Source organism: Saccopteryx leptura, chromosome 5 (assembly GCF_036850995.1).
Source record: "Saccopteryx leptura isolate mSacLep1 chromosome 5, mSacLep1_pri_phased_curated, whole genome shotgun sequence".
NCBI classification, from domain to species: domain Eukaryota; kingdom Metazoa; phylum Chordata; class Mammalia; order Chiroptera; family Emballonuridae; genus Saccopteryx; species Saccopteryx leptura.
Window position 1 is genome coordinate 1,021,837 of NC_089507.1, and position 26,248 is coordinate 1,048,084.

The 26,248-nt window shown below is 57.0% G+C and overlaps 2 protein-coding genes and 1 non-coding gene across 7 annotated transcripts in view; 2 read left to right on the forward strand and 1 right to left on the reverse strand.

The window, feature by feature from the left end:
* NSD2 (nuclear receptor binding SET domain protein 2) overlaps positions 1-5,040 on the forward strand; it is a 68,189-nt gene extending 63,149 nt beyond the window's left edge. For all 4 annotated transcript variants that reach the window (XM_066384762.1, XM_066384765.1, XM_066384767.1 and 1 more), the window contains exons 19-22: positions 2,069-2,210; positions 2,419-2,525; positions 3,408-3,615; positions 4,130-5,040. In XM_066384762.1, coding sequence (XP_066240859.1) covers positions 2,069-2,210; positions 2,419-2,525; positions 3,408-3,615; positions 4,130-4,401 — 729 coding nt within the window. In that variant the 3' untranslated portion in view covers positions 4,402-5,040. The remainder of the gene's footprint in view (positions 1-2,068; positions 2,211-2,418; positions 2,526-3,407; positions 3,616-4,129) is intronic.
* Positions 1,839-1,962, forward strand: LOC136407388 (small Cajal body-specific RNA 23). Its single transcript, XR_010751929.1, has one exon. It is a non-coding gene; the product is annotated as a small Cajal body-specific RNA 23 (non-coding RNA).
* Positions 5,041-8,149: 3,109 nt separating the features above from the next.
* Positions 8,150-25,266, reverse strand: NELFA (negative elongation factor complex member A). 2 transcript variants are annotated; one of them, XM_066384787.1, is made up of 11 exons: positions 21,524-22,557; positions 16,533-16,704; positions 16,066-16,227; positions 13,966-14,055; positions 11,694-11,824; positions 11,532-11,601; positions 11,192-11,280; positions 10,407-10,518; positions 9,273-9,550; positions 9,040-9,139; positions 8,150-8,946 (listed from the first exon to the last, which is right to left on the reverse strand). In XM_066384787.1, exons 1-11 carry the CDS (start codon positions 21,644-21,646, stop codon positions 8,762-8,764), a joined length of 1,512 nt encoding a protein of 503 aa, XP_066240884.1. In that variant the 5' UTR covers positions 21,647-22,557; the 3' UTR covers positions 8,150-8,761. The 2 variants fall into 2 exon arrangements, with proteins under 2 accessions (XP_066240884.1, XP_066240883.1); XM_066384786.1 differs by having other exon boundaries at positions 8,151-8,946; positions 22,416-25,266.
* Positions 25,267-26,248: the final 982 nt, after the last annotated feature.

The following is a 26,248-nucleotide window of genomic DNA, read 5'->3' on the forward strand; positions in this document are numbered from 1 at the left end:
AAGCAGAGGAACCCGGGACACGAGGGAGGGGTCACACCGCCAGCATTTCTCACAAAAGTGAGCCAGCAGAGCCCACCTGCATGTTCGCAGAGCACAGCGCCCTCCACAGAAGGGTGGGCTTTGGTCTCGCTGAGATGAGAGCAGACCTGAAAGAGAACAAACTGAGGGAGTGTGTGTGTCAGAGGCGGCTGAAGCCAGAAGAGGAGCTGAGAGATCACAAACAGCAGAAGACATCGAGGCACAGACTGGCCTGGCTTGAACACACAGGCACGCTGAGGATTGCCCTGTGGTCATGGCGGTGAGCCCAGTAGTGGGGTAGGAAGGCCAGCCCTCCAGGCCGCAGCGCAGCAGGCAGAGACCCGGAGGAGGAGACCCGGAGGGCCGCGCTCAGCACGTGGAGGGGCAGCCACACGCCCTGTTTCAGGTGGAGAGGTGACACCTTGCAAAGGTCGCTGGGATTTCAGTTCCAGGACTGAGTGTTTCAGTCACCCTTGCTGGACAGTTCCAGTCCGTGCAGAACGCAGTCTGCACAATTGTGCTGTGTCTTCAGCCATGAGAGTGGACCTCTGAAATGTGGCCCGAGCCCAGCGCCAGCAAAGGGGCAGCAGGCGGGGGCTGGTTCCCAGGGCCGCTGCCCGCGCCCCCGTGGTGACACAGGTGGACTGAGCTGGGGGGGTACGGGAGGTGGTTACAGCGTGGGTGGGGCCGTGCCAGCCAGACCCCGCGTGCAGAGAGCAAGGATTGGTCCAGTAGCATAAAACTGAGGAAGTTTGAGGAAAGCTACTATGAAGTTAAAACACCTGTGAGAAAGTTCTTGACACACATTTATTCAGCACGTGTACAAAAACAGAACCCGATAGCCAGTCAGAGAAACAGGGATGCTGGGGCCAGCTGCCCTGCATCTGGGGCAGGCGTCCCAGGAGGCCTGGAGAAGGACTTTGGCGGATGCTGGCTGTACGCAAGCGCAGGACTGCAGTCTTGTCCCACTGCAGGTGGGGCCAGGCAGGGGAGCATCACTGTGCCGGGTCAGGGACTGTCCCTGCGTCCCCAAGGTTTGGTTGTCGCAGCGTCCAGTGTGGTGAGAACAGAAAAGCATGGTCTGAGGCCACGTCTGTGTTCAAGGGGCAGAGTAGTGTGGGTGTGCGTGTGGCCTGCCATGTGGGCCAGCCCTTGGGGGCTTTGTTACAGGCTGGCCGGCCACATGGCAGGGGCCCTGCCCGTGATGGGCCCACGGCGGCCTCAGTGCCGTGCTCTTGGTGCCATGGAGCTCCACGTTTGTCCCCATCACAGACGTGATTTGGGTTCACTGGTGACCAGCAGTTGACACAGACTTGTTTTCGGTACCTGGCCGCTCCCGTCAGAGCCGGGACTCCTCTGTGGCGGCCCATCTGGAGCCCGACCCTGTGGTGTGCAGGCGGGCGGAGGCTGTGGTCTGCCCACGTCCCGCGGCTGGGCAGCGGCACCACCTCTGGATTTTGCTGCGGTCACTGTGGGCGTCCTCAGGCACTTGCCTGCAGCTGGCCTGCCCAGCTGGCTTTCTCAACGTGTTCCTTCTGGGCCTCTGCCTTTGTGACATTGGTGTCACAGTCTGAAGTCAGGTTTCCGTACTTCCATTTGCATTTCCAGCTGCTTAGAATTGGGGTCCGCTCCCTCCTGCGTGTTGGGGTGCACTTGCTCTCAGAGTTGTGTTTGTATCCTGCGCCTATTCATAATTGGGGTGGTCTTGTCTTCTCTGTGTGAGCTTTGGGGACAGTTGGTGTTGACCTTCAGCATCCTGGCTCCCTTGTTTCTCACCCAGTGGGTGGCGTTGGGACCGTCAAAAAGAAGGGTCCTGCTGCAGGCTCCCAGGGCTCGGTCCTGTCCACGTGGTCCTGACCCACCCTCTGTGAGCGACAGAAACAGGCCTGGATTGGGGGTGTCCTGTGTGAGTGGACACAGGAGACCATGGTTTCCAGTACGACACTGGAGGCACAGCCGTCTCCTGACCCTGAAACCCCCTTAGGTGGGACTGGCGGCTGGGAGTTGGCCACGTGTCAGTGCTACTTGAAACGTGAGTTGTACCTTTCAGGACCGTATAATTGATGCTGGCCCCAAAGGCAACTATTCCCGGTTCATGAACCACAGCTGCCAGCCCAACTGTGAGACCCTCAAGTGGACGGTGAACGGTGACACTCGCGTGGGCCTGTTTGCCGTGTGCGACATCCCTGCAGGTACGCTCCGGGCGGGGTGGCCAGGAGGGGCGGCGGCTGGTGACAGAGCTGAGTGTGTGTTCCTCAGTTGTGTCTGTTGAACGAGGCAGAGCTGCACTGCCGAGGTTGGCCGCGTAGGCATGGGGGCCGCGGGCACACCTGGCAGCTGGATGAATGCTTCCTGGCAAAGGTGGGTGGTGCTTCCATGGGGCTTGTCTGTTGTCGCCAGGGACGGAGCTGACCTTTAACTACAACCTCGACTGTCTGGGCAATGAGAAGACCGTGTGCCGCTGTGGCGCCTCCAACTGCAGCGGCTTCCTCGGGGACAGGCCGAAGGTGAGCCCCCCCCACGCTCCTGTAGTCACAGGTGGCTTCTTCCAAGGTGGCCCACTGCCAGGATGGGCAGACGCGGGCGTGGGCAAGGCTGGCTGGCCCGTCTGTCCACACTCCTCCCAGTGCCATGTCCAGGGCTGCAGCAGCTGGGGCTGGGCCCCAGGGGGCATCACCCCGGATGGGCGACCCTACTGTGGGACCCAGGACTCCACAGCATCAGAGCCACTGCTGTCCTGGGCTGGCAGCTGCCTCACTCGTCTCTGCCCCTGTTGTCCTGTGGCCTCTCCCCACCTGTCTTCTTTTTGTAAGGACAGCAGTCAGGCCAGATTAGGGGCCCCGCGCCAGTGACTCACCCTAAATTACATCAGCAACAACCCTGTCTCCAAACAAGGCCACACTCGCAGGTTGCAGGAAGGACATGAATTTGAGGGGCACACAGGCGACTGCTCCTCCCGTGTCTCCACGTCCCTTGTTGCCCTGGGTCCTTGTCCCTGTGTGGGCGTCGGCAGGTCTGGGCCTGTGGATCTTGGCTGCTGAGAGGTGCTTGTGCTTGCTGGCCTGCTGACCTCAGGTCCGTGGTGGAGGAGGGGCGTGTAGCTGGGCCAGGTCACGGCCTCGCCCGTTCTTCTCCACCAGTGTTACTGCTTCAGTCAGTGCCCTCTATTGTTATTTTATCTTTCCGTTGATTTGAGAGAGAGGGAGAGAGGGCATCAGCTCGCTGTTCCACTTAGTTCTGCACTCATTGGTTGCTCCTCGTACATGCCCTGGTCAGGAATCGAACCCGCAACCTCTCTGCACTGGGATGGCACTCTCTCCATTGAACCACCGGCCAGGGCTGGTCCATGCTGTTTTTTTACATGAACTGTGCTTCATTCTTAACCCTAGGCCTCAGCGGCGCCGTCCTCAGAGGAGAAGGGGAAGAAGACCAAGAAGAAGAAGAACAAGAGGCGCAGGACGAGAGGCGATGGGAAGAAGGTGTCTGAGGACGAGTGCTTCCGCTGTGGCGACGGCGGCCAGCTGGTCCTGTGTGACCGCAAGTCCTGCACCAAGGCCTACCACCTGTCGTGCCTGGGCCTGGGCAAGCGGCCCTTCGGTGGGTCCCGGGTCACACGTGGTGGCTGTTTGGGGACTGTGTCCCCGGCCCGGGTGGCGTGGGCGTGGGCACGTCCCGGGAAGACCCTGGCAACAGTGGGTGAGTGGCACTGTGCCCTCAGGAGGAAAAGCGAAGCCCTGCCCAAAGTCAGGAAAGCCAAGTGCTGTAAAAAGGAAAGTCAAACGTGTTTATTAAAAAACACGAGTTTGTATGGCAGGTGACAGAGCCAGGCTGACAGGCTGTTAGGTCTGTGGCGTCACCCCGACCTAACACAGCCCTTGGGAATTGAAGGCAGGAAGGTCAGGGGCCAGCACAGACCAGCAGGACTGCGACTAGCCCGGGGTAGACGGCCACAGAGCAGGTGAGGGGCAGGGCCAGCGGCAGGCGGTGGGTCTCACAGGCCCTGCCGCCAAGCGGGCTTCCCTGCGTGTGACAGTGGGGAGGGAGGAGCCTCTTGCCTGGGCATGAGGCCTGGTGCACGCTGCCCGTCTGATAACACGCGGTCTTGTTGCAGGGAAGTGGGTGTGCCCTTGGCACCACTGTGACGTGTGCGGCAAGCCCTCGGCAGCCTCCTGCCACTTCTGCCCCAACTCCTTCTGCAGGGAGCACCAGGGCGGGGCGGCCTTCAGCTGCACCCCGGATGGGCGGCCCTACTGCGGTGAGCATGACTCGGGGGCAGAGTGCATGACCGGCGCTAAGGCTGAGAAGTCCTTTCCAGAACCCATGAAGCCCAAGGGCAAGAGGAAGAGAAGGAGGTGCTGGCGGAGGGTCATGGACAGCAAATAGCACCGGGGGCTTGGGTGGATCGAGGGTGGCCAGGGTCCAGCCTGCCTGTGGGTGGGGCCAAGTGTGAAGACTGGCCAGGGGACCCAGGGCAGAGCCGTGAGACAGTGAGACAGCCGTGTAGTTTCCCCTGGGGGGGGGCGCCCCCACCACTGAGCCATCAGCAGCACCCGCTGCACCCGCACTGACCACCATCTGAGCCGCGTGGTTCGGAATGTCCCAGGACAGACGCCTTGCCCACAGCATTACGGCCACACTTGAATTGCTGCAGATGTCAACATTCCCTCCCACTCGATCTTTTTAGGTTATGATTGAAAAATTGGCATATGAAATGTTTTTATCTCACCCAAACGTATAGACTAGTGTTTTTCTAAAGAGTCACTGTTGTCTCCTGAATCTGAACATTGTTTCTTGGCCTGCTTACCTGTTGTCACCAACTCAGGAGGAACCAGGCCGGGCCTGCTGGGCAAGGACTCGGACCTCAGTTCCTTGGAAACCATGATTTTGACCATCAGTTTTGCTTTTATGCAACTAATGTGAAATTCTTCCTCGGAATATTCCTTTTTCATCATGGTGAGAAGCTGGCCCAGGAATAGTGATAGTGCTAGTGTTTTAAGATTTCCCATCGTTTTTTCTCTTGTGGATTTTTTTTTTTTTTTTTTTTTTTTTTTTTTTTTTTTTTTTTTCATTTTTCTGAAGCTGGAAACGGGGAGAGACAGTCAGACAGACTCCCGCATGCGCCCGACCGGGATCCACCCGGCACGCCCACCAGGGGCGACGCTCTGCCCACCAGGGGGCGATGCTCTGCCCATCCTGGGCGTCGCCATATTGCGACCAGAGCCACTCTAGCGCCTGGGGCAGAGGCCACAGAGCCATCCCCAGCGCCCGGGCCATCTTTGCTCCAATGGAGCCCTGGCAGCGGGAGGGGAAGAGAGAGACAGAGAGGAAAGTGCGGCGGAGGGGTGGAGAAGCAAATGGACGCTTCTCCTGTGTGCCCTGGCCGGGAATCGAACCCGGGTCCTCCGCACGCTAGGCCGACGCTCTACCGCTGAGCCAACCGGCCAGGGCTCTCTCTTGTGGATTTTAACTGAGCGTTGCTACTGTGTCAGTGTCAGCGTGCAGGCCCCGCTGAGGAGTGGCTTTCCCCGGGCGGCTCACCTGGGCCCTCGCCCAACCTCAGTAGATTCTTACCAACACTTGGGGAGCGACTGTATTTTTTTTTTTCATTTTTGAGTTTTCTTCACCGGTTTCTGGCTTTTATTCTCAATACATTTTTGCTAAACTCGTTTCACAATTACCACCGACTGAACCGTGTATTTACTGATGCGTCCCCGAGTCCTCCCGGCAGGTTTGAACCAGCGGGGTGTGGCCTGTGCGTCTGCTTGGTGATGACTAGCTGAGGGGAAGGCTCTACGCTGCGTTGGGTTTGGTTCTGCCCGGCCCCTAGCGAGGGCCCTGCGGTGCCCACACAGCTGGGAAACAGGCTCGCCAAGTGTTCTTTTCAGGGCCCGAGACCCCGAGGTTAGGACTGGCCCCTGAAGTCATGTCCACTTCCTCATACTTTGTGCCTCTGATCATGGACAACAGTTGTGCTGGTCAGATGAGCTCAGCCAGGTCCAGACGTGCCCAGCAGCGTCCGTGGAAGAGTTCCAGGGTGTGAGAAACTTTTGGGAGGCACTCAGCTCTCTGTGGAAGATGTGCTTCTGCTTTTCTAGAGCCTCTCGACCCTGGGAAGTTGGGAGCCCCCTAGGAAAGGGGGAGCAGTCCTCCAGGCACCGTGTGCGTTCAGAGGGCCGGCCTGTCTTCACGCACAAGGGGAGGGAAAGAGGGGGCCTCAGCAGCAGGCACTTTCTTCTGACCATCTTAATATGTAGTTCCCAAGGAGAACATCTGTCCTGCAGAAAACTTGACACATTGGTTTGGTTTGTTGCTCGTGGACTCTGGCCTTGAATTGCAGGGTGGCCTTCGCCCCGGCGCCTCTCCACTTTCCTGTGGTTTTGTGACATGAGCTGGGGGGTTGTCTGCAGGCCATGACCCCGGAGAGGTTCTGGGTGCGAGGCCCCCTGGGGCCCCACACCTCCCGAGTGCTGGCTGGCAGGACTTGTACGGACTGGCCGTCCCCATGGCCTCTACCAGGATCCTGGACAGTGACGGCTTATAGAACGGAAAGGAAAACCAGAGCTGTCCCCAATGGCTTCGGCACATGTGGCTCAGTCTGTGTGGAGGCGCACTTGCCCGATAAGATGGGACTGTGGAGAGTTTCAGCTCGGAACTTTCTCTTCATTGTCTTAAAAGTACTGGCTTGGTTTATAGATTTGTGCTGCTTCTGCTCTCGGCGCCGAAGGGTGTTTCAGTGGTGGGCCGAGAGGCCTGGCAGTGTTCACACCCCCGCGTGGCTGAGATCCTGGCACGAGTGGCACACAGGGAGGGCGTGGCCGTGCTCTCCAGACACCAGGGCCCAGGCGTCAGCTGACGTCACTTCTTTCCCGCCAGCTAAGGACTGGACGTCAGAACATCAGAACTGGTTTTGCAGTGTGCACTTTCGGGAGCAGAGTAACTTATTTCTGTATTTGACAGTAGTTAAAAACCTTGTGATTTTTGAGTCACTTTGATACTTCCAAATTTTTAATGTCCTTTCTTTACGAAACTTATTGGGAAACTGATTTTCAATGTGGTTGCCTTCTTTCCAAAATTGGCTAAGGAGCGAATAACACTAACTTTGAAAATCTTTAGAAAGCCAGTTTGTGAACCCCGAGTCCCACCAGCTCGGCAGGCCCTGTGCTGTCTCAGCGGGCGCGAGTGCATTTGGGGGTCAGTCTTTCTGAACGTCCGCTTCAACCCTTTGTCATTAATGTGAAGCAGAACCACAAAAACTGCCCAGCACCTCAGGATTCCTTGGTGTCAGGAACCTGTGTCCACATGTCTGCCGGCCGGCACTGGCCTGGGAAGGTGAATGGCACCCCCACCTTCGGCAGGGCCCAGGAGGCTGTTTGCTTGGCCGTGACCGCGTGTGGCACCCCAGTACACGGTGCGAGGTCTGTCCGTTCTCCAAGGAGGGCCCTCGTGCCCCGGGCCCCAGACACACTCAGGTCTGTGCTCCTGACACCTCTGAAGTGTTATCTCGACAAGGAACCACGTGTCCAGTGCCCCTCTTCCTGAACTACCTTTTCAAAAACTAAGTAAAGGCCGTTCTAATGAAAGTTAATGCCAATGGCTGTTAGTTGCCAAATTCTTGATCCTATGAGGAGTGCAGTGTTTAATGAATGTTAGTAAATACTGTGTCCATGATGGTGTCCACCATACCCTGTTCAGATGTGAAATACCCTGTCAGAAATTAAATATAAATTTAAATGTTCCTATTGGTGTCTTAACTTGATATGAGGTCAGGCTCCTTTTAGGAATACTGGGTGCTATCACCAGTTTTGATAGACTCAAAAACTTGAAGTTAACGTCTAGGGGGTAAATATACTGAAATGTAGATTTGGGAACTGCCAATATTGGGGGGAAATAGCATTTAAAGTGGGAAGTTGTGTTTGGAAAATTGTGTATGAGTATTTTTGTATTAAAAAAATTTAAAAGACGTTTATCGTAAACTTCTTTTCTGTGGAATCACACTCTGAATTCTGGGGTCTGTCTGCGGCAGTCTGCCGACACTCCCTCAGAAGAGCTCCCTTCTCACACTGTCACTCTGCTTGACTGGCCAGGGCGAAACTAACGTTGCCTCCTCGGGAAGTGTAACAAATACAAAAACAGTAACTGTAATTCTGATCTTGGAAAAATGTATTTTTAATTTTAAAAAATATGTTGGTTCCAAATTCCCATTGAAGGCGACACAGTCGGGTGGGCGGCATCGCTGACCCCGCCCGCCCTGCCCGAGAGCACGCACTGGCACGGACACAGCTCTGACTCTTCTTCGAAAAGCTAGCCCTCCTCACTCGAGTGGTCCTCACAGTGAGCACAGCGCCTGAGCCTGGTGCGTGCTCCCGCGGCACAGAGGACGAGAACACCGCAGGCCCGCCCGCCGCAGCCGCGCCAGGCACCACCTTTGGTCCTCTCAACCTCGTGGGCGGGGAGAGCCCCTCCCTCGTGGTCAGTGGAATTTAAGAGAAATAAAAAAGGTAAAAGTCTAACAGGCAGAGCTGTCACTAAAATTAGGAAGTTATAACTTTTTTGGTTAACTTGAACATTCAAAAATGTAATATTGAATCCAAAAAAGTGTCTTAGATCGCACAAAAAGTAACCCATATTAAAAGTCTAAAAAGTCCAGAACACCCCCCAGAGAAGACTCCAGAGGCCAAGGCAGCGGGGGCGCGGCAGCTGGTGAGGCTGCCGCTCAGCGAGGCCGCGGGCGGCGCGGGCAGCCCTAGGACACGTTGGCCATGGGCTTGTACTTCTTGAAGCGCGTCCACTGGCCCGTGGCGTAGTTCATCTCGAACACCGTGTCCACCAGCATGGTGGTGCTGCCCTGGCCGTCCGACTTGGGCAGGTCCTCCGTGTGCTCGCTCAGCTTGATCTGGATCACGTCCCCCTGCTCCTGGCATGGGTTCTCTGCGGGGGCGGGGGCGACTGGGTGGGCGCCTGCGGCCTTGGGCCTGTCCCCCCCAGCCCACCACCCCACCCAGGCCGACCCCACGGACCCACCTCTGGAGCCAGCCATGAAGCCCAGGATGAGGGCCTTCTCGGGCCGCGTGACTTTGTTGGCCGTCTTGAACATCTCCTGAGCGGCAAATATCTGCTCTCTCTGCGTGTGGTGAAGGTGTGAGTGTCTGCCGGCCGCGCCAGGCGCCCCCAGAACACTGCTACGGGTGTGGGTGTGGGTGGGTGAGGCCACACTACCTACCTGGTGGCCTGCAGCCTCTCCAGGGCACACCTACCGTGAGCGACAGGTTCTTCTTGGGCTGCTGCTGGGCAGGAGGCTGGGTCTGGGGGGCCACCAAAGCCACTGGAGGTGCCTGGGCAGCAGGGGTGACGGCCGGGGGTGTGGTAGGCGTCAAGGGCGAGGCGGGCGCTGGGGGCGTGGGCGCGGCCGGGCTTGGGCCGCTGTTGTACATGGGTGCCCTCTGCTTGAACGGCGCCTGCAGGGCAGCACTCGGGGGGCCGGGCTCCTCGGGGGGCCGGCTGGTCTGCAGGCTGTCTTCCCGGGAAGGCGGGGCTGTGTGCACAGGGAGGCCTGCTAAGGGGCTGGCGTGATGGGGGCCTCTTTCTCCCAGGCTCTGTGCTGGGCCCTGCCACTACCAGAGAGGGGACCGGCCCTGCTCCACTTCCCAGGCCCTCGTGCTGACGGTGTCCTGTCCGAATCCACACACCACCTGGTCTTTGCACCTGTCGGCCCTGAGACCTCGGCTGTACAAGCTCTTGGCCCCTCTCAGGAGGCCCTCTTCCCCACTGCTGCGGCAGGAGCCATGAACAGCACCCCCAGCGGGGCGGTAGGCACAGGCCCCAGAGATCCCTACTCTGTAGCCAGAGGGCTTAGAACTTCTCAGACTGGCAGACAAGACATCCGGGCTCTGGTCAGCTCCTGGCCTGAGGACCAGCAGGTCCCTCACTCTGGCACTAAAGAGAAGGCAGGGAGGCAGCCTCCTTGAGTCCAACCAGGTTGGCAGACCCCAAAGGCCACCTCTGGCCACCCTCTCCCTAGAGCCAAGCTCCGGGCAGGCAAAGCTGAGCCTGACCCAGTGAAAACCTCAGAGAACCACTAACCCCGTCCACATTGCAACACCTTCTTTCCAAAACACTGGACCTGTGTCACCTCGGCTACCCTTCCCACTCCACAGCGGGGACTCACTCCTGCAGAGCTGTGCGTGGGGCAGCTGCGTGTTGCCCCCAGGAAGGGTGCAGCAGGTGGAAACTAGGGTTATTTCTTTAACCTGTCCTGCCCTCAGCCAGCACAGAACAGGTCCTGACGCCAGCGAAGCACGACATGGGCAGGGGACACTGCTTGGTGGCCGCCGGTGAGGGGCCACGGGCAGGCTGCCCCAACATGGGGTCCAGCACTGCTGCCCACTCACCTGCTGGGGTGTCGGAGCTGGGAATATAGGACGAGGCCGGGACCACACTGGGCGTGGCGGGCAGGTAGCTCGTGGAGGGCAGCGCAGGCTCATTATTTAGAGACCCGAGTTTCTGGAAGACAGAGTGTGAGACCCTGCAGTGCTGCTCCCAGACAGGCCTCCACCTGCAGGACTCTGACCCTGCAGCGGGCGTGGGCACTGCTCTCCCCGGGGCTGGGGGAGGGGCCGCCACTGCCCACAGCCCCCCCCCTGCAGCTGCTCAGGTGGGGGGGGGGCCTGGGCTGCTTGTTTGGTTGAGGAGCTTCCAGAGCAGCCGTTTTTGAGACGTTTTTCCTCATAAACACGCAACAGAAAACATACCCACTTTATGAAAACAAAACACACCTCTGCAATGGGAAGACAATAATCTGTCACCCAGCAGTGAGCAGCAGTGACGGGCGTCCTGCAGGCCACAAGCCGCTCATGCAGCCTGTGCGGGAGACGCCCCAGCAGCACCGCACACGCTGGGAACCCCGTCTGGCAGCCTCAGCTCACCAGCGCTCCCGCCCCGCACCTGCCAGGTGGCATCGCCCCCTCTGGACGGGGGTGCACACATCCCACACCAGGTGGCACGCCCACACTGCATACCTGTCCATGTATATACACACACGCACGTACACAACTGTACACAGTTTCCGACGACAACTCAGTGGCCAAGAATCAGACAAGAGAGGGCGCACGGTAACCTCCTGCGATGCTGGAGGTGAGACTGGCGGGCAGGCAGGCACGCCACACGGAAGCCCTACCTGTGTGGACACCAGGCCGGCTGCGTAGTCGGGAGTGGCGTTCTCAATGACCGTCTCCTCCTTGGTGGGCTTCTCCACCACTTCCGTATCTGCTGACAGAGGTGCATCAGCGCGCCTGGCCGGCCCTCCTGAGCAGGCTCAGAAGCCGGTCCTGACAGCTGCCCAGCCTGCCCTCCCTGCTGTCTCCAGGCAAAGCACACACGTCCTTCGGGAAAGAGCAGCCACCCTTCCCTGGACGGCGGCTCCACGGAGCCAAGAACAGGCCCGAGTGCTGACCGAGCCCCCGGCTGGGCGGCAGCCACTCCCTCTGCAGACCCCGATGGGAGCCCCGAGTACACACCCAACGTCTTCCTCCTCCTCTTTGCCTCTCGGCCGGCCCGGACCGTATCCAGCTCAGAAATGTCAAGCAGCTGCCAAGACAGACAGAAGCCCACCCTTAACTACAGTGTCGGGGGCACCCAGGGCAGCCTCGTGAGGGCCCGACATCAAGAGATGTGCCCACCTTCACCCCCCTCTCCTTCTGCAGCGGTGTCCTCGAGGGAGGGATGGGGGTCCGGTTCCCGGCAGGGCTGAAGACGCTGGGGGTGGTGGGGCTCCGGAAGGGCGCCTGCTTTGGGATGCCTTTGAGGGGGGCTGCGGAGAGGACGGTGCCGTCAGTGCTCCAGCGGCCGTGACAGCAGAGACGGCCTGTCTCCTGCCACCTGTGCCTCCTACGCTGCCCTCAGGAGCAGAGGCGCTGGCGCCACACTCAGGAGCAGCTTGCCACCCTGTGTCTCGCCCAGGGTGCCTGTGCCCATCTCCTGTGTCTCGCCCAGGGTGCCTGTGCCCATCTCCTGTGTCTCGCCCAGGGTGCCTGTGCCCATCTCCTGTGTCTCGCCCAGGGTGCCTGTGCCCATCTCCTGTGTCTCGCCCAGGGTGCCTGTGCCCATCTCCTGTGTCTCGCCCAGGGTGCCTGTGCCCATCTCCTGGTGTTGCGCAGGCATGAGCCCAGGTCCCACGGACTTGCAGTATCTCTGAGGGCGGGTGGAGGGGACGGCCCATGTCACCTGCGACCATCCTGAGGAAGCGAGGGCCTGCCCTTTCCCTGTGGACAAGCGTCAGGGACTGAGTCAGCCTGCCAGGAAGAGCAAGCCTTTGGCAAGCAATGGTATCACAGCCAACCTGTGACTGTTTTGTTTTTTTTTAAAGAGACAAAGACAGGAACAGAGAGAGATGAGAAGCATCAGTTCGGAGCTGAGGCACCTTAGTTGTTCAGATTGCTTTCTCATATGTGCCTTGACTGGGGGGCTACAGCAGAGTGAGTGACCCCTGTTCAAGCCAGTGACCTTGGGATCATGTTAATGATCCCGTGCTCAATCTGGCAACCTCAGGGTTTTGAACCTGGGTCCTCAGTGTACAGGCTGACACTCGATCCACTGCACCACCACCGGTCAGGCAACCTGTGACATTTTTGTCAGAAGCACTGAACACAAGGCCACCCCTGCCACCCTCCATCCTAATGCACTGCCTCTCCCGCCACAGGCAGCACTCAACCCACACCCCTCCTGCACCTCTGTGGGCAGGTCTGTCACAGGCTCGACGCCCTCCCTGTCCCCTCAGCCTGGCCCCACATTGCCTGTCAAAGGGAAGTCGCTGGACATCTGAACCGGGCCTGGTCCCAGCCCTGGGCAGCAGGCACCCCTGTTCCTGACGCCGGGACCCTGCCTCGGTGCTCAGCGTGTGGACACGGGCCACACCCTCAGTTCCCACACCACCACCACCAGGCACAACTCACAGGCAGCCCCCTTAGCGCTGCCAACAGGGTCTGAGCACAACTGGGGCCCAGGACACAGGACAGACCTGCGGCCACTCCTGCATCCACGGACCTCAGAGGGGCCACAGCCACCTAGTGTGCTTCCAAGGCAACCAGGGCGACAGACTGGCCTGAGGTGACGGGCCAGGGGACCACCCCTCACACAGTGACAAGTCAGCTAGTACCCAGACACCAGGCCCTACATGAAAGGTCCAGGACTGGGGTCTGCATGTGACAGAAGGCAAGTGAGCCAGCGAGGTGCCGGCAGAGGGCACCTCTCCAAGCTTCCCTCTGGCTCCCACCTCATGTTCGTCTGCCGTTTACACGTGACCGTCCCGGCTGTTTGCTGGGCCCTGGGCAGTGAGTGTGTGTGTGGGGGGGCCCAGGGTGGGGGACACAGGGACATGAAACTCAGGGGGATGACCTTCAACTCACTGGGTGTGTGTCCACACTTTCCAGAGGGGTGCAGGGCAGCCGTGCCCTCGTGGTAACGACCTCTTCTGCTGAGGTCCTGCACGAGGCTGTGTCCCCACCCTGAGGGGGGCAGGCCTAGGAGCAGCACAGGGCCCACTGGCTGCAGCCCCTCCCTCCCAGCCTCCGGAAGCTCAGGGAGGAGCCATGTCCACTCTCTGGGCAGGCAGTTTGCCTCGCAGGACACGCCCACAGCTGCTACAGAGGAGAGCTGCGGGAGTCCACTTCCGTGGCAAACCCTCTGGGACCAGCTCTGGGCTCTGCCCGCCCTTTCCACAAACAGCCAGGAGGCACCTTCTGGGCTGCCATGTGGCCAGACCTCACTATCTGAACGACTTTGCCAAACGAGGAAAATCCTCTCTCTCAGGTCAAACCCTCAGGCCTGACGAGTGATGGGCAGCTCTGGGCCCTAAGCCAGCCCAGAAGCCGAGGAGGCCTGCAGCCGGGCATCTGATCTGGGCCTGGACAGAGGGCAGCCAGCGCCACTCTGGCGAGGTGCGTGCGGCCTTACTTGTGGTGTCCATCTTCCGGAGCAGCCCCCGGCCCTTGGCGTGGAAGGGCACGCCCGCACTCCTCTTCAGCTGCTGGGCAGTCTCAGTGGCTGCAAGAAGAAGGTTGTGCCGTCAGCATGCCCCACGCTGACCACACGGCCTCCGCCCGCTGACATGCACAGTGTGGGTGTGCGTGCTCCCGCAGGGACGGCGCGCCTGTCGCTCCACACGTGCACTCCCTGCTCACCCGGGAGCCAGGGCAAGTGTGAAGGCTACAGCTGCACCATCTGCGCAGAAAGCAGAGCTGCCCAGGAGGGTGGGTCCACGGGGGGTTCTCCCTGCCCACACCTCTGTGAGGATGTGAAGTCCCAGATGGGACTGGGGGCCTTGTGGTCAGCCCTGGTCGAGTGTCCTCATCAACGGTGGCCAGCAGGTACAGCCTGGTGTTCCCCTCCCACGTGCAGACGTGAGAAAGGAAACGAGAGATTCTCCTGACATGGCTCAGGGAGGGACAGCGCCCGCACCCAGCTGACCACACAGAGGGGCCTGTGGCCCAGGCTGCACCCTGCCTGCTCCATGAAGCCAGAACTGCACAGGCCCAGGGCACTGCTGGTTCTGAACCAAGAGTCACGGTGGCTGCTGGGTGTCACTCAGATTCTTCGCAAACAGGGCATTTATGGGTTTACTTAATACTGGATCAATTTCATAACCATTCAAAATAAAACAGCTCACTGAAATCTGTGTGTTGCTCTTCGGCTGAAGGACCCGACCACCCTGCCTTTCCCGGCACTCACCATCCACACTAAGCTCATGAGCCACGATTTGGGAAAACAGTAAATAAAATGACCAATCATCTTGCCCTGGCCGGTTGGCTCAGTGGTAGAGTGTTGGCCTGGCGTGCAGGAGTCCTGGGTTCGATTCCTGGCCAGGGCACACAGGAGAAGCGCCCATCTGCTTCTCCACCCCTCCCCCTCTCCTTCCTCTCTGTCTCTCTCTTCCCCTCCCGCAGCCAAGGCTCCATTGGAGCAAAGTTGGCCCGGGCGCTGAAGATGGCTCCTTGGCCTCTGCCTCAGGTGCTAGAATGGCTCTGGTTGCAACAGAGCAACGCCCCAGATGGGCAGAGCATTGCCCCCTGGCGGGCATGCCAGGTGGATCCTGGTCGGGCGCATGCGGGAGTCTGTCTGACTGCCTCTCTGTTTCCAACTTCAGAAAAATACAAAAAAGAAAAAAAAAACAAAAACCGACCAATCATCTTTAAAGCCCAAATGAGGCCGCCTGCCTCTTCACCCGTGTGCCTTGGTTGGCACAGATTTCATTTTATTTATTTATTTATTTATTTATTTATTTTTTCATTTTTCTGAAGCTGGAAACGGGGAGAGACAGTCAGACAGACTCCCGCATGCGCCCGACCGGGATCCACCCGGCACGCCCACCATGGGGCGACGCTCTGCCCACCAGGGGGCGATGCTCTGCCCATCCTGGGTGTCGCCATATTGCGACCAGAGCCACTCTAGCGCCTGAGGCAGAGGCCACAGAGCCATCTCCAGCGCCCGGGCCATCTTTGCTCCAGTGGAGCCTTGGCTGCGGGAGGGGAAGAGAGAGACAGAGAGGAAAGCGCGGCGGAGGGGTGGAGAAGCAAATGGGCGCTTCTCCTGTGTGCCCTGGCCGGGAATCGAACCCGGGTCCTCCGCACGCTAGGCCGACGCTCTACCGCTGAGCCAACCGGCCAGGGCACAGATTTCATTTTTGTAACAAAGATGACAGAACTTTAGCCTGAACATTCTGAAATTTCTAAAACAGATTGTTAGAACACAGTTCAGTACAGCAAAAAAGTTTCTAAAGACACCCAAAAACTTTACGTAGGACTCTGTCTTCAAAAGACAGTGTAGGCACCAGGAAATCTGGAAGCAATCTAAGAATAAAAACTACAGAAATCGGACAAATGCCCGATCTGCGTGGCGAGGTTTCCAAGCCCTAGCCCCCTCCGTGGGGCTCAGCCCGGGTGCGGGGTGTGTGTGTGTGTGTGTGTGTGTGTGGGTGTGTGTGTGTGGGTGTGTGTATGTGTGTGTGTGTGTGTGTGTGGGTGTGGGTGTGTGTATGGGTGTGGGTGTGGCACTCACACTTCTGCAGCAGCTCCGCCCTCAGCGTGGCACTCTTCGGTTTCCTCTTCAGCTGGAAGTGCTTCACTGGGGGCGTGAGGGGGCCGGCCAGGGTCGTCAGGGCGCTTTTATTCAGGTACCGGCACTCCAGCGGCAGCATGGCGGATGCCTCGCACTCAGTCACTGTCCGTTTAACACCAGCACAAGGTTAGGAGGGGCTCTCCCTTACCCCTTACAGAGCTAGTAGGGAACACCCAAAATGCCGCTTTCTAATCACAGCCATGGGACACTGGGGGGGGGGGGGGGCTATGGGCGGCTCTAGGTTTGTTTTCAGAGACGGGCAAAGGGCTGGTGGCAGACAGGAGGAGTCTGCCCACAACACGTGGCTGTGCAGCAGCACAGCCCCCAGCTGCCACTCCTGAGGTCAAGTTCACTTTAGAGAAAACCCTGCTCCCCCTTCTCAGCGTGAACCGAATGGGCGCACATACCCTTTTCTCTAAGTTCTCCTAAAATATCCTGGACGTTGGGGTTCTGCTCTTCAAGATCAAGGTTGAGAGAACCCGTGTCCGGGAAGGACTTGAGGATGTCCGCGACCATGAGGACCCAGGGGTCCGAGTCCAGGGTGGCTAGCTGGATGATCTCCGCCAGGGCGCCTTTCATCTGCCGGGAAGAGGACACCGGTCCTGAGCCAGACCCTGTCCTGCCCCTCCCGGGCACCGCCGCCCTCCTCGGGCCGCACAGCCGCGGGCCACCCCTCGCACAGGAGCGCACGGAAGGGGCTGAGCACTAGGGCCTGACGCTCTCTTCTTAAACAAGAGGAGCCCCCTGCAAACCCCTCTAACTGCCAGGGGGTGGGCACAGGGCAACGTCCGTCCGACCTCTCCAGAAACTGCCCCCAGCCCCAGCCTGCCCTCACAGGACCCTGTGGGCTCCCTCCCTCTGTGCCACCCAGCCCAGGGCCTTCTTGCCTTCTCGGGCTCCTGTAGCCTCTGCCAGGCTGCAACACCCACTCGGACCTGGTGTCCCCACATTGGCCTGTGCCCACCTTCCTGGTGGGGCCGCCGCACCTCCACAGCCTCCCCAGGCAGCACCTGGTCTCCTCACGTGCTGCCACCACAGGAACCGTGAACGTGAAGGTCATCCAGGATGACCCGACACTTTCTACTCCCGCCTTCTCTGAGTGTGTGTTGCTAAGAACAGGCCAGGCACCCACCCGTTTAGGGAACCAGGGAGGCATCTCGGGTGTGGAGAGCTGGGCCTCAGGCAGGGACGGGAAGGGGAGCGCCGAGGCAGGCGGGGGCTCGGCCTGGGAAGGTGGGGAAGGCGTGCGGAGCTGTCTGTCCTGCTTGTGACCTGCAAGCCCAGCATGTGCCGAGGCCTCCCCATGGCACAGAGGATCGCTGCGGGGGCTGCAGTCAGCAGGTGCTGGGGTTCAGGACAGGGAGCACCCGAGACAGCAGGAGCCCCTGGAGCCCTCAGGAGCCGGGCCAGGCCCTGCACGTCCCACAGCCGGTGCCGGGCTCCCATTCTCCCCTCTGGACAGCACCAGAAAGAGGCCCTGAAGGAGGCCAGCACACCAGAGGACCAGGGTGACGTGGGGCGGTGCCCATGTCCCCTCAGTGCCCAGCAGACCGAGTTCTTCCCCCAGGGCAGCTCTGCCACCCGGAGCCCAGACTCCCAGGGACCCTTGTAGCCAGTGGAGTCCCCTCCATGCGCCTGTCTGCCCTGCTCCGCTTGGCCACAACCCCAACAGGTGCAGTCATCACATGACCCAAAGCATTCCCCTCCTAGGTATGCACCTGAGCGCTCCCAGAAACTGCCATGAACTTTCACGGCGGCCTGGCTCTCAATAAACCACAGGGGGGACCACCCAAGCGTCTGCATTGCTCAGGGCCCAGAAAACAGCTGGGATGTCAGTCACGTGAAGGCAGCAAGTGAGCGTGCCTTGCTGAGTACTGCTGAGTAATGTGGCCCATCAACACAGTGGGACACCATTCAGTCATTAGAAAGGAATTAAGTACTGAGCCACACGGACAAGCCCTGAAAACACAGCACTAAGTTAAAGAAGCCAGTCACCAAAGACCACATATAGCACGTTCCGTTCACTGGAACACCCGGAAGAGGCAGATCCACAGGCACAGAAAGTAAGCGGGTGGTTGCCTGGGGCTGGGAGCTGTGGGGGAGCCTGCTGATTGGTACAGGGTTTTTTTGGGAGGAGGAAAATGTTCTCAAATTGATTAGCATGACATACTAAAAACCAATTCAACTATACATAGTAACTGAATTCTAAGGTGAGTTACATCTCAACAGAGTTGTTAAAACTCATTTACAATTAAACTAATATTTTTAGTGCTCCTTTGGCTGCACGATACTAAAAAAATTGGAACAATACCAACAAGATTAGATTCCCTGGCCAAGAGGCTCCGTGGTCAGTGTCATCTCAGGTTACTGAGGTCCTGGGTTCTATCCCTGGTCTGGGAACATACAAGAAGCAATCAATGAGTGCACAACCATGTGGAAAACAAGTTGATGCTCTCTCTCCTTCCCCCTCTTTTTCTCTCTCTCTTTTCCCTTTCCTCTCTCAAGTCAATGGAAAAAAAAAAGTTAAGTTATTTAAATTAAAACCATAATGTTGCTGACATAGTTAAAAACAAACAAAAAAAAACCTGACCAGGTAGTGGCACAGTGGATAGAGCGTTGAGGCCCCAGGTTCAAAACCCCAAACTCCCTGGCTCGGCTGGAGTCCCAGTCAAGGCACACATGAGAAGCAATCAATGAACAACTAAGGTGCCACAACTATGAGTTGAAGCTTCTCATCTCTCTCCATTCCTGTCTCTCTCTAAAAACTAAGAGTAGCCTGGCCCTGCAAAAGGATGATACACAAATTTTGTGAAGTATTTCATATAAAAAAAAGTAATAACTTTTTCAAATCTAAGAATAAAAGAGAATTTCCAAAACCAGATAAAAAAGGTCTACCAAAAATAACATGAAATATAAACTTATTGGCAAAACAGTTGAGAGTTTTCCCTGTGTGATCAGAAACAAGGTAATATGCTGAAGAGTCCTGGTAAGCACCCCGAGGCAAGAAAAAGAAGGAGAGGGTAACTGAAAAGAGAAACAATAATAGAAAGTACACAGAAAAATACAGATTCTACAGGGAAATGATTGCAGGCAGTAAGACTTTAGCACAGATGCTATTCATAAACTCATCTAAAAAGAAAACTTCAACATGTTTACATAACACCCTGAAACAAACTATGAAATATCTAGAAATTCATCTAACAGAAGACTGGAGACCCTTATGGAGAAAGTCATCAAGCTTTACAGCAAATGTTAATGAAGATCTAAATACAGATGCCAATATCCATAACTTAGAACAGGGGCTGGGAACCTTTTTGGCTGAGAGCCATGAATGCCACATATTTTAAAATGTAATTCCGTGAGAGCCATACAACGACCCGTGCATTATCCAATAAAAATTTGGTGTTGCCTGACCTGTGGTGGCGCAGTGGATAAAGCGTCGACCTGGAAATGCTGAGGTCGCCGGTTCGAAACCCTGGGCTTGCCTGGTCAAGGCACATATGGGAGTTGATGCTTCCAGCTCCTCCCCCTTCTCTCTCTCTGTCTCTCCTCTCTCTCTCTCTCTCTCTCTCTCTCTCTCTCTCCTCTCTAAAAAATTGTATAAATAAAAAAAAAAAATATTTGGTGTTGTCCCGGAGGACAGCTGTGATTGGCTCCAGCCACCCGCAACCAGAACATGAGTGGTAGGAAATGAATGGATTGTAATACATGAGAACGTTTTATATTTTAAAGTTATTATATTTTTTATTAAAGATTTGTCTGTGAGCCAGATGCAGCCATCAAAAGAGCCACATCTGGTTCGCGAGCCATAGGTTCCCGACCCCTGACTTAGAAGATTCAACATTGACATGCTTTAACCCCAGGATAGACTATAAATTCAACTTAGTCCTAATCGAAATCTCACCTAGTTGTATGTGGGTGTATGTGTAACCTAAGAGATGAAAACAACAGACAGTATTAAAGTGCAAAGGGCCAAGAATAGCCAAGACGCGCCTGGAGAAGGAGAATCAAGTGGCAGGGTCTGTTAGCTGCCAAGACTTATGCATTGAGGGGCAACACCAGGACTCAATGGGTTATTAACACAGTGATCTATAAACAGCCTAAAGGAGCAGAGGAGAGCCCAGAAACAAACCCACAGCACAAGTGACAGCAATCAATGGACCCTTTTTTTTTTTTAATTTTTTTGGGGGGGTATTTTCCTATTTTTTTTATTTTTCATTTATTGATTTTTTTTAGAGGGGGGGAGAGAGAGAGAGAGAGAAAGGGGAGGAGCAGGAAGCATCAACTCCCATATGTGCCTTGACCGGGCAAGCCAAGGGTTTCGAACCGGCAACCTCAGCGTTCCAGGTCTACGCTTTATCCCACTGCGCCACCACAGGTCAGGCCAATGGCCCCTTTTTGAAACACTAAATGACAGTCATTTCAATAAATGGCGCTGGGCTTGATGCAACATTCATATGCAAAGTAATAAAATCGGAACCGCAGTGTCACACAATTATTAATTCCAAATAGAATCAAATGGGAAAAGCAAAACTGTAAACTCTGAAGCGACAGCAGGGGTGTTCCCCCTATCCCCACAGAAGCACATCCAAAGGAAGGAAGACAAACTCGGCTCCAACCACCCGGGGGAAGACAAGTACATTCTCCTCTAGCTACAGCTCAGTGTCTGTGTGCAGAACGCTAGGGCAGCCCACACTGGACGATACCTGTAACTTGCCACTGAAAAGCCACAGCTATCCAACCTTATTTAAGAAAAAAAAAAAAAAAATCCCTACAGAATGAAAAGAAAAAAAAAAAAAAATAGAAACAAAAGATCTGAACAGCCTGACCTGTGGTGGCGCAGTAGATAAAGCGTCGACCTGGAAATGCTGAGGTCACCAGTTCGAAACCCTGGGCTTGCCTGGTCAAGGCACATATGGGAGTTGATGCTTCCAGCTCCTCCCCCCTTCTCTCTCTCTCTCTCTCTCTGTCTCTCTCCCCTCTCTAAAAATGAATAAATAAAATAAAAATTAAAAAAAAAAAAAAAGATCTGAACAGACAATTCACAACGAAGAAAACCAAACAAGTGAGTCCACCCATGAAACCATGCTCAGCCAGCAATGGGATGTGACGCACAGCAAGCGCGGTGACAGCAGTGGATCCTGGGGTGGGCGCGTCTGGAAGTTGCCAAGGGAAGTCTTCCAAGTTCCCATCGAAAGAAAAAAATAGATTCCGGAACGACACGCAGTGCGTCCGATGTTAAGTAACTAGATTTTGCGGGGGAAATCATTTCGAAACACAAGCCAGTATCCCATCACGACGCTGAAACGAATAGAAGGCGGTCTTGTCCGTGACGCCTCCATAACGACAACAACAAAAAGCGACGCAGACACTTTGGAAAACAAAGAAATCAACATACAACGCCCGCTGGCGAGTGGCGCGTCGCGCGTGGGTTGAATCTGACCCAACCCCCGGTGGGCACAGCCGGGCACTGAGCCATCCAGATGGAAAGTCCGGGCGGCCCGAGCGCGAGCGCAGACATCGCTCATCACCAGCCACGCCGGCCGCCGCCAGCTGTGTCCCCGTGCTGCGTGTTCCGGGGTCGCTGGAGGGACGCGGGAGCCCCCCGCGGGCCGCCCACGGGGGCGCACGGCGCGCACGCAAAGCCGGTAACATGACCGAGAAGCCGGGCGCCGACGCGGAGGGGCGGGGAGGCCGCGAGCGGGTCCCCGGCGCGCGTAGGCATGTCACACCGCCTCCCCGGCCACCATGGCGGCGGCGGCAGCCGTCGGGGAGGCTTCCCACCCCTGTGGGGTCCTCAACATTTTTTTCTTGGAAAAACGGCGGAGTTCACGTCTCACGGAAAACCAGGGGCCGCGCCGCGATGGGAACGGACACACACACTCACTCTCACACTCACGTTCACGCATGCCCGCCCACCGACCAGAATGACGCGGAGACGCGAGCGTGCGGCGGGGCCCGCGGAGGACAGGGACCCGCACGTGGGCTGGGTCGTGGGGCGCCGGCGCTGGGAAGTTCTCCGAGAGCCGGGGACGCCCGCACGGCCCGCTCGGGAACCCGGGCGTGGAGCGCCGCTTCTCCCCGCGGAGCCGGCGCGAACATGTGCCCGCGCCCCCCGGACCCCCGGCTGCCCCGCGGCGACGGGCTCCGCTCTCCCTCCCGGAGGACGCGGGCTGCGGGGACGAGGGCAGCGCCGGCAGCGGGACAGCGCCGTCGAGACTCCGAGGTCCGGGTCTCGGGGACAGGGACGGGGAGGCCGGCCCTGCACCGCGCCCCGCCGCCCGCCTCACCTCGTCCACCGTGCGGCGCGGGAGGTGCAGCGTCCCGAGCAGCAGCTTGAGCTTCACGGCCGACGAGAGGCTGTGGAAGCAGAGGCGGATGTTGTCGATGACCGCGGCCGTGAGCAGGGACGCGATGCTGGGCGGCGCCCACAGCTCGTCCGTGGCCCCTAGCTTGTTGTGCAGCCACAGGCCCGTGTCGCTCTCCCGCATGGACGCCATCTTGGGGGGGAAAAAGCCGGCCGCCGCCGCCGAGCCGGCATCTTATGAAGACACCTACGCGCCCGCGGCGAGGACCCCCAACATGGCGGCGCCGGAATTGGGCGCCTGTGGTGACGTAGGCGGGGGGCGGGGCCTCGGCGGGCCGCTTCGTGGGGACGCCGGCGGAGGGCCGCCGGGCTGCCGGGGCGCCGTAACCTAACGTGGCGGCGCTCGCGGTCTCTGGGCGGCCGTGGGAGATGACGTCAAGAGAGAGTCGTCGCGCCCTGAGGGCAGGGCGCGGGCGCGCGCACGCGCGGCGGCCAGGCGGGGGCTCTCACCTGCTCCGCCTTGGATTTGCGGAGCAAGATCGGCGCGGGCAGCCGGCTAGGGCCCCTCGCAGGCCCTTGGAGGCAGTTTTCGAGGTCAGAAAGACACATTTAGGGGCAATTTTGTCCAAGAGAGCCAGGTAGGGTCCAGCTTTTGTTCATTTCTTTAACGTGCGCGGAGCACCTACGATGTGCCGTGTCCATGCCAAGTCCAAATCCGTAGAACACTTTGGTGTGAGTTTATTTGGACCAGATCTGACGGGCTGACCAAAGCAGAACCTCATCAGAGGATGGAGACATGCTCTGCCGTTGTGTGTGGTGTTCTTCTTTCCTCGCACTTAGTGTCCAAGGACAGAACGAGGGGATGGCGTGAAACCCTTCGGTGGTCGATTGGGGGACGGGAGAAGGCAAGGCGGGGACAGCTTGGGTCGGAGAGACACGTGCTTCTATATGGGTGGGCGCGGGTAGTTAATGCCTAACGTTTACATGGAGCACATGGAGATCTTATGCCTGCGGGGGGTCTGGAAAAGAAGATGACTCGACATTCCGAAGGTATGTTATCCTACGTGAACCCAAGATAAAAGTCGGACCTTGGCTCAGAAGCAGTAGTCCTGGGACATGACTGTCCAGCATGACCTGTGCGGTCAGGAACTTGTGGTCAGTCCTTCCTGTGTGGTTACTTCAGTCACTGAGCTTTTCAGACTGGCCACATAGCCCCCTTTTTCAGCCACATCTGGGAGCTGGGGGGTGCCCTAGTGAGACAGGAACCTTTGTTTTTGTGGGTCCCATGATCCAGAGGCAGTGGGCAGTCTGCAGAAGGTGTGGAGAGAAGAGCTGGGCAGCTGGGTAGGCCGGGAAGGGGGTGCAGTTTTATGATGCAGATCTACCCACAGGGACTTGAGCCAGCTCCCTCAGGCCTGGCCAGCCTCTCTACTGTGGTAGCCATTTACCAGGCAGCTGTCCCAAGAAAGAACACGCGGCTATGCCTGCAGCTGCTCCCTGTCCTCAGGGTCAGATGCAGGTGGCTTTGCTGGGGCCTGTCCCTGACACCTGCACGTGCCACGTTTGGGATCATCCTTTCCAGATGCTCAAAGAGGGGCGTCATTGGTCACGTCCCCTTGAAAGGAAGTCATCCCCATCTTGGCGAGGTTCTTATCACCCTCCCGCCCCCAGAGTCATGTTAGGCATGGGCTTCGGCCAAAAGCTGAGTGCCTGGAGGGGCCCTCTCCCACCCTGGCCAAGCCCCTCCTTGCCACCAGGCTGGCTTCCTGGCCTGTCTCCAGTCATCACAGCACTGAGTCAGGAGTGGGGCTCTGGTGGACCAGGACAGCAAATTTGTGAGCTATGCGGACATTTACTGTGGCATGGCCAAGGCCACCTCTTTGAGCACCTGCACACAGAGCACCCCAGAGGCTCAGGAGCTCCCCCAACCTTTCTACCACAACATCCCTTATATCTGCCACCCCTGTCACAACCTGGGTCTCCTCTCCAGAAAGGGTGCCTGTGGCCAGACCTCCCTATCGCCCACCATGCCCGGAGGCTCCGTCCTGCTTGTCACCCAGAGCACTGGGGGAGGGGTTGGGGGCACCACTGCCGCCTCCTCTGTCTGCACCTGGGCAGCAGTTCAGACCTCAGATCAGGGCCCACTGTCCTCGTTGGTGGGGATGAGGCCCAACTCTGGTTTTATTTTGTTTGAGTCTATTTGTCTTCCTTTTACCATCAGTCCCAGAGTTTGCTTCTGTCCCCAGACACCTCACCCCTTACTCTGGCATGCTTGGAATATGTCCTGGTGTGTGTGTCTTTCACAAGGTGTTCTCAGGTATATGTTTGTGTCTGAATGGACAGAGATGAGATTTGTGCCAAACCTTGTCTCCAGCACATTTTAGCTTTCCATTCCTCTCCAGGACAATGGGTAAGGGCCTGAGAGGTGCATGTCCCAGAAAAGGGCTGTTGGCCAGAGGGCACCCAGGCTGCCAAAGGGGACTGCACCATTCCCCTCCCACAGCCGTGGGCTGGAAGCTGGGCTGACATAAGCCATTGTTAAATTTTCAGGAATTTTACAAGTCTGTCCTTAAACACAGCCATTGTTGAAAATCAGATTTCATTGACTTCATTTTACTACTTTACCTTTCACAAGGTATCTTATATTTGTCACTGTTATCCACATTCTAGGCACTACTTATAGCCACTGTAACTGAATGTCGGAAGTGCTGTCCTGCAGGTCCTCAAGTGATGGTCATGAGAATGTTGAAAAAAATTGGGGGATAGGTGTGGGGATTGAACAAGAAAAAAAAAAAGGTGAAAGAACTCACGGACGTGGACAACAGTGTGGTGACTGCCCCTAGGGGTGGGGAGGAGGGGGGAGGAGAAGGGGCGGAGCTTTGGGGGAGATTGATGGAGACTTGACGTGGGGTGATGAACACACGGTGCATGTACAGAAAATGTGTGCAGAATTGTGCATCTGCAACCTGTATGATTTTGTTAAACACTGTCACCCAAATAAATTCAATAAAAAGGAAAAAAAATTGGCTTAATAAAGATAATTTTTTTAGTGGCAGGATTTGTGTGTGTTATAAGATTTTACATGTTGATTTTAGAGAGAGGAAAGAGAAGTGGGGGGGCATGGCTGCTTCACTCTAACTGTTCATTGATTGCTTGTTGTATGTGCCTCAACCGGGCAAGCCCAGGGTTTTGAACCAGCAACCTCAGCATTCCAGGTCGATGCTCTATCCACTGCGCCACCATAGGCTGGGCAATAAATATAATTTTAATGTTAAAAATGGATTCCCAGCTAGGCTGTCTGTGTGGAGTGTGCAGGTTCTCCTTGCGCCCACGTGGGTTTTGCCACATCCCCACAATGCCTGTGGGATGAGTGACTGTTTGCACTGTCCCAGTGTGAGTGAGGGTGGGGTCCCGCCTTGTGCCCTGAGCTACAGGATAGACTGGCCAGCCGTGACCCTGAACCGGAATATGCAGATTGGAAAATCATTATTCTGCTTGTTTTTATTTTCTTAAATGTATATACAGTTCACGTTGATTTTAATATTTAATATTAGAAGTGATGTGGGTCTTCATTTAGAGGTTTGGTGATTTTTTTGTGACTAGAAACATGCAGTAGGAACTTAACTCTTGTTTATATCGCTTAGCCTAGGTGACATTGGTTCCATTATATGTCATTTTGCTTAAAGGCACAGTTCCCAAGAACCTGTCAAGGAAGTGAAGTGAGGGTCTCCCCAGGATCACTGGCTTCCCAACTTCACTTTTACTGATGTTGCATTGGCAGCTTGAACCCAGCAGTGTTGGGAATATTTACACCAT

Coding starts and splice junctions, on each gene's coding strand:
- NELFA (XM_066384786.1), bottom strand. CDS start 22,625: ATGGCGTCCATGCGGGAGAGCGACACGGGCCTGTGGCTGCACAACAAG. Junction 16,705..22,415: donor CGCGCCGCACGGTGGACGAG/GTGAGGCGGGCG, acceptor TCTTCCCGGCAG/ATGAAAGGCGCCCTGGCGGA. Junction 11,602..11,693: donor AGAAGGAGAGGGGGGTGAAG/GTGGGCACATCT, acceptor CTGTCTTGGCAG/CTGCTTGACATTTCTGAGCT.